Source organism: Clupea harengus, chromosome 11, assembly GCF_900700415.2.
Source record: "Clupea harengus chromosome 11, Ch_v2.0.2, whole genome shotgun sequence".
In the NCBI taxonomy this organism is placed as follows: domain Eukaryota; kingdom Metazoa; phylum Chordata; class Actinopteri; order Clupeiformes; family Clupeidae; genus Clupea; species Clupea harengus.
Window position 1 is genome coordinate 6,489,668 of NC_045162.1, and position 7,500 is coordinate 6,497,167.

Consider the following 7,500-nt stretch of genomic DNA (forward strand, 5'->3'; position numbering starts at 1 on the left):
AGAGAGAGGAAGACAGAGAGGGAGAAAGTGTGAAAAAATAGAGAAAACGAGAGTAAGAAAGGGTGAGGGAGAGAGACAGAGAGTGAAAGAGAAAGCAAGAGAGAGAGAGAGGGAGAGAGGGACTGATGGAGAGAGACAGAGAGCGAAAGAGAAAGCAAGAGAGAGAGAGAGGGAGAGAGGGACTGATGGAGAGACAGAGAGCGAAAGAGAAAGCAGGAGAGAGAGACAGAGAGGGAAAGAGAGGGACTGATGGAGAGAGAGAGAGAGAGAGTCACTGCAGGAGATGACTGACATCCATGAATATTTCATGGTCCTCATCTTCACAGAGGTGACAGCTATTAGGCCATCATGACTGATTCAAATCTATTCACATGTCGCCTTATCCGAGCGCCTGACAAAATGGCAACAATTACACAAGAATGGGCTCCTGATGAATGGTCCTGTAGGGCAGAGCTAACGGAGAACTTAGCCACATCTGTGTTGGCTTTAGGGTTGTGTGCAAAAAACACACAATGCAGTACAACAGCCTCAACCCTGGAAGTCCCGGAAGGAAAAAAATCCTCCTTAGTCACTCTTATTACTACGTAATGAATGTTGAATTCATTGCCTTCTTCTCATCTGCCATAATACTTTATTAGATTAGTGAGTATCACTCTTAAACACCTTTAAATATTAATTGTGTTTGGCTGATTGGAAAGCCAGGGGTCTCTGTACCCTTGCCAGAAGCTTCTCAACATGGAGGAGAAGAAAAAAAATTGCAGTCTCGCAAAAATCGGTGGCGGCGGCATTGAGCTTTACAGATAATCAGGAGTAGGGACATGCAATGTGCTGAGCTGGACGTTTGTACTTCTGACAGCCAGAGCCTTGTTCAAAGGTGGTGTGGAAGGAGAATGCTTTCTCGGTTTTTTTGCCTGCTGCTTTCAAATGAGTTACGGGGAGCTTGGCAGAAAGAAAGAAAGAGAGAGAGAGAGAGAGAGAGAGAGAGAGAGAGAGAGAGAGAGAAAGAGAGGGAGAGAGAGAGAGAGAAGGAGAGAGAGAGAGAAAGAGAGAGATAGAGGCATAAGGAGAAAGGAAAGTGAAAGAGGGTGGAGGGAGAAAGGAAAGAAGGAGCATAAAAGAGAGAGAGAGAGAGAGAGAGAGAGAGAGAGAGAAAGAGGGATGGGTGAATGAAGGGAGAGAATAAGCATTAGAGGATAAAATGAGATTGGAGTGCAGAGAAAGAAAGATGTAGGGAGCAAGGAAAAATAGAGGGAGAAACTGAAAACAAAATGGAGAGCGGGAAGTTTAGAAAGAATTACAGGGGCTAAGGTGAACAGAGATGAAGTCAATGAGTCAGAGAGAGAGGGAGAGAGGGAAGAGAGAGAGGGAGAGATAGAGAGAGGGAGAGAAAGAGAGAGAGAGAGGGAGAGAAAGAGAGAGGGGGGGAGGGAGCGGCACCAGCAATGATAGGCATGAGAAGGAGCGCAGGCGACACACACACACACACACACACACACACACACACACGAGAAGGAGCGCAGGCACACCCACACACACACACACACACACACACACACACGAGAAGGAGCGCAGGCACACCCACACACACACACACACACACACACACACGAGAAGGAGCGCAGGCACACACACACACACACACACACACACACACACACACACACGAGAAGGAGCGCAGGCACACACACACACACGCACACACACACACGAGAAGGAGCGCAGGCACACACACACGCACACACACACACACACACGAGAAGGAGCGCAGACACACACACACACACACACACACACACAAGAAGGAGTGCAGGCACACACACACACACACACACACACACACACACACAAGAAGGAGCGCAGGCACACACACACACAAACACACACACACACACACACACAAGAAGGAGCGCAGGCACACACACACACACACACACACACACACACACACACACACGAGAAGGAGCGCAGGCACACACACACACACACACACACACACACAGAAGGAGCGCAGGCCACTCCACAGTACCTCCTCCTGGTCCAACATGTAGAGCTGATTTCCGGAGGTCACGCGCATACGGGGGTCCCAGCCAGGGTGGTCGTAGGAGGGAGCAGCGAAGGAGAGGGCGTGGGAGCGATAGGAGGGGGGGACAGCACACCTCGCATCTGGGGGGAGAGAGACACGCACACAGACAGGGAGAGAGAGAGGAGAGGGGGAGGGGGGAGGGAGCTCGGTTAGTGAGTAAAAAAGCTCAGGAGAAAGGAGGAGAAGATTAATGGAGAGAGGAGGAGGAGTTATAGAGACAACAGGAAAAATGGTTGTCTGGAGACGGATGGGTCAGACAGTTAAAGTGTACAGTGAAAGAGATGTGTGGGCAAGTTGCGGGCGATAATACCTGAGGCGACCTTGAATTCAAAATTGCTTGAACCCCGAAATTAACATGAAATCACTTGGAACGCATTCTATTCCTGGTCTTCTAAAACAGCAATATTAGTGTATTATGTAACCGCAATTAGCTGCACTACAGCTTATTCTCCGGTGACAAACAGCGGCATTACTGCGTATCGACTAATACACCATAGAACAATACAACAATATACTGTACCACTAGAGAAGGCAAATTAGCACACAGTGAGTGAAACATCATGCAGACATTACTGTAGGGGTGGGCGAGCGAACGATTTTGAAGACGTCAACATATCTCCTTTTTTTAGGCGAATTGCGGAGATTAGACTGAGGCGGTCACATTCTGTCTAGTTAAGGACACGGTGCCGTCCAAAGCTGCGGACAGCGTGGGCGTTAGGACACTGGTGCACACTTGTGTTGTTTGATGGTTATTATGCTATCTATTGGCTGCTGATCACAAGAGTTGAAACTGTGAAACAGTATTTGCCTTAAAGAGTCAGAATTGGAAACGTTCACTTTTGATTTGTTTTACATTTAAAAAAAAAAAAAATTCTACTTGTGTTCTGTGTACTTGAAAAATCATTTTTTTGACGGTTAAATAAAGTTTAAAAGGTTTTAATGACCGTTTTTGACAACAGCATCTGTAATGTAATATTGTGTTTTAAAAAGTGCAAAAAGGCCATAAGCTGGTTCGAGTCTGGATATTCTCAACAGTGTTTTACACAATTGTCGCACTTCGGATCATGATTGTGTGATAAAAAGATTGTGATATGATTTTTTGGGTAGATCGCACACACCCCCACCCCCACCCCTAGATCACTGAACCTATCCCACACACAACACGCCACTGCAGGAACATTTCTCTGTAATGATTCCTCAGCCCAAGTGCTTCTTAAGCCTGCAGTTGCTTTGGTCTGTGTTTATTTTCTGAAAATAATTCTCTAAAATCCTATTTTTCTACGGGACACAAAACGGCACATTCGCTCTGTCTCTTCAAGGGGGCTTGGGGTTGTGTGCTTAAGGATGACAGCAGTCCTCCGCCCACCCCCACCCCATTCCCCACACCTCCATCGCCACATTGGGCGACAGACACAGGAAGCAGCTGTCCCTTCTCCATCCCTACCCTGCACTGGTCTCACCGCCCCGCCCCCCCCCCCCTCACCTCTGGCCTGTCCCGTGACCACTAGCAGCCGGGACAGATGGCTGCCTGCCTTTCAGACACCCGCCTGCCACGGCCACCGAGCTGTGCCGTCAAAATGACAGTGGCAGGGAGAGAGAAGGAGAGAGAGAGAGAGAGAGAGAGAGAGAGACAGGGGGAGGTCATAAAGCCATAGAGGAACAGGCAGGAAAATGACTGACACAATCAAGAGGAGAGAGTAAAAGATATAGAATAGAATTTGAGAAAGAAAGAGAGAGAGAGAGAGAGAGAGAGAGAGAGAGAGGGAGAGAGCGAGAGACAGTTAGAAATGCTCTGTAGTGGTCAGCGGTGGCTGCTAGATGGCTGAATGAGCAAAGACTCAGATTTAATCTGTGGACAATCCTGTCACAGAGAGAGAGAAAGAGAGAGAGAGAGAGAGAGAGAGAGAGAGAGAGACAGAGAGGAGAAAAAGAGAAAGTGGACAGAGGGAGGGACAGGGGGAAAACAACAAGGTGGAGAGGGAGAGAGGAGGGCAAAGAGAGGGAAAGCAAGAGAAACAGAGCGGGAATGACAGAGAGAGAGAGAGAGAGAAACAGAGGGAATGACAGAGAGAGAGAGAGAGAGAGAGAGACAGCGAGGGAATGACAGAGAGAGAGAGAGAGAGAGAGAGAGAGAGACAGGAAAGAAGCTAGAAAAGGGGGAGCTTCACAGGGAGAGGACGCCAGAGCTCTCCAGGCATGTGCTGTGTGATGCATGCGGCCATGTTGGCGTACCCGTCTCTTCCTTCCTTCCCTAGCTGACTGCTTCATCTGCCTTCACTAATTATCTCCCCGCCTCGTCCTTGCTCCCCGTCTGCAAAAATCAAATCACAGCCAGCCGGACGGCATAAAAAAAATGCAAAAAAAGAGAGAGAGAGAGAGAAAAAGAGAAACAGATAATTAAATCCTCAACATTCAGCATGATACAGTCAATGCATCCTACACTGGTGTTTCTCATGCTACCAATACAGCTAGCCCCAAAATGCTTATAGAAGGGAAAAAACAGAAAAGGCACATGACACTGACACATGACACAAGACACAGGACTGGTTACTATGACTACCTGCTACTGTGCTACTGTAGGACTGGTTACTATGACTACCTGCTACTGTGCTACTGTAGGACTTGTTACTATGACTACCTGCTACTGTGCTACTGTAGGACGTGTTACTATGACTACCTGCTACTGTGCTACTGTAGGACTTGTTACTATGACTAGCTGCTACTGTAGTACTGGTTATGAGCCGTTTTCCTTAGACTGCTTAGGTACAGCATGTTGCTCGCGGAGAACCTGGTAATCTGCTATGCTTCACACACACACTCACTTATTCACACATGCACACACACACACAGACACACACACTTACTCACACATACACCGACATACATACACATACACTTATTCACACATGCACACACACACACACACACACACACACACACACACACATGCACACACACATACACTTACTCACACATGCACCGACATACATACGCATACACTTATTCACACATGCACACACACACACACTTATTCACACATGCACACGCACACACACACAAACACACACACACACAAGCCCACCAGAGCGCCACCGTGCTGTCCATCTGACACTGAGCCAGATTAAATCACTTCTGCCTTGAAAATTGCTTGTCACATCCCAGCTCTCCCCCCACCCAGCCCCCCTGAACCGCGAGCGGCTCTGCACGCCGGATCAAGCGTTGCTTCCTCCCCTGATCCGCGGAGACGCTGATGTGCTTTGTCTTGATTGTGCACAAAAAGCTGTCCTCATAAATAAATGACTGGGAGGTAATGAGCAGAAGACAAAAGAGGAAAAAAAAAATCGGAAACTCACAGACACACACCCAACTCAATTGGCCAGGAAAGAACACAGTAAAGTTGTAGTTGAAAGTAGCTTGTGAAACTGCAGTGTTAGTGCAGTGGGTTTGGGAGGCAGGGTCTAGAGCAGATCTCTGCTAATAGCAGAGGAAGAAGCAGGCTCACTGGAGACATCCACATGAGTGGCACAGCTCATACACTTACTTGGTGCTCTACAAATCTGTGCTTTTATTTTGAAAATGAAAGGTAAGTCCACAGTTCTAATCCCATACACCTTTAGTCAAATTCTGCAAATTACTCCTCTCTCAGTCACGGTCTTCTACCTGTCCACTCAGTGCGTGCGCTGATCCGAATAGGAAACAAACATAGTGGATTGGACTGAATCAACACATTGCTTCAGGGACACGGAAGGGAGGGTTTACATTTGATTGGCTGTTGAGCTCAAATATTAAGGGAATCGCAGACTCTACCTTTAAGGCTCTGGTTTTACTGGGGTTGTGTGCTGCTGGGGGCAGGTGTTGGTGATGGTTTCAACACAGAGCTTGTAACATGATGTGAAAGGGGACTGCGTTGTTTGGCACACGGCACGCCACCACGACATCACCTCGGCAGGCGTGCTAATGCTCCAGCCGGGTCGTCGGTGGGCCCCCTTTGTGACTTGTGATTGGTGGGGAGCCAACTCTCTCTCTCTCTCTCTTTCCCTCTCTCTCTCTTTCCCTCTCTCTCTCTCTCACTCACTCTGTCTCTTGCTGACCGGTCAGCTTTGCTCAACGTTGTCAGAAGTGAGCCCGACGAGGGGGTTGGGTGTGTAACGTTGATTACACACATCGCTGCTCCATGAACAGCACTAAAAATAAAAGCACACAATCACGCCGCTCGCCCCGGGCAGACTGTGTACAAACAAGGAGAAGCGTGACCTCTTTCGAGGCAGAGCGCGCAGTACAGTACGCACGAGCGCCACACTCCCACACTGCACCGGGGCCAGTAGGGAACCATGGGACGCTAACTGATATCATTACTACTAAACCCACCAACCAATGAGAAGAGGACGCCACGGTGCGGTGGGGGGAAGTTTTAGACACGGTGGCGCGCATGTCATCTAGTTCCGACGCCACCAGAGGATGGAAAAAATATAAAACTATCCGTCACAATGAGTGCTTTTTGCCCTCATCATAATCCCACCAAGCCTTTAACATCAGGAATATGCCAGGAGGTGTCACCGTGCTAAAGTGATGGCCAGGGGAGAAAAAAAAAAAAAAACACAGAAAAGGCAGATGGTTGGCTTCACCTTCAGCGGTGATAAATCAGTGCGTAGAAGGTTGGGTACTGTGGCAGTCTGTGAGTGCGGGCGAGAGAGATGGGGGGGTGGGGTGACTTATAGAAGGACCTGATGGAGATAGGTGGGGGTGGGGGTGGGGGGGTGACTTATAGAAGGACTTGATGGAGATAGGTGGGGGTGGGGGTGGGGGTGGGGGTGGGGGGGGTGACTTATAGAAGGACTTGATGGAGATAGGTGGGGGTGGGGGTGGGGTGGGGGGGTGACTTATAGAAGGACTTGATGGAGATAGGTGGGGGTGGGGGGGGTGTGACTTATAGAAGGACCTGACGGAGATAGGTGGGGGTGGGGGGGTGACTTATAGAAGGACCTGATGGAGATAGGTGGGGGTGGGGGGGGTGACTTATAGAAGGACTTGATGGAGATAGGCCGTCATTCCCACACCCAGCTGTGGTGCTGACATGCCTGAGAAAACCCACTCAAGCAGCAGGGCCTGGACGGAACACAAGTGTGTGTGTGTGTGTGTGTGTGTGTGTGTGTGTGTGTGTGTGTGTGTGTGTGTGTGTGTGTGATCACTTCTTCATCTGGGTGTTTGTAGATGTATGTATATCCTGAAAGACACATGAATGTCTTAATGTTGCAGACTATGTACGAATGTATGTACTGTATGTGTGTATGTATGTATGTGTGTATGTATGTATGTGTTGTATGTACATGTTTGTGTGTGTATGTATGTATGTATGTATGTATGTATGTGTTGTATGTACATGTTTGTGTGTGTATGTGTGTATGTATGTATGTATG

The 7,500-nt window shown here is 48.5% G+C and overlaps 1 protein-coding gene across 1 annotated transcript in view; it reads right to left on the reverse strand.

Annotated features, from left to right (window-relative positions):
- The window catches only part of syngap1b (synaptic Ras GTPase activating protein 1b), a 94,390-nt gene that overhangs the window by 71,410 nt on the left and 15,480 nt on the right, over window positions 1-7,500 (reverse strand). Inside the window, exon 2 of the mRNA XM_042709042.1 lies at window positions 2,027-2,163. Coding sequence (XP_042564976.1) covers window positions 2,027-2,163 — 137 coding nt within the window. The remainder of the gene's footprint in view (window positions 1-2,026; window positions 2,164-7,500) is intronic.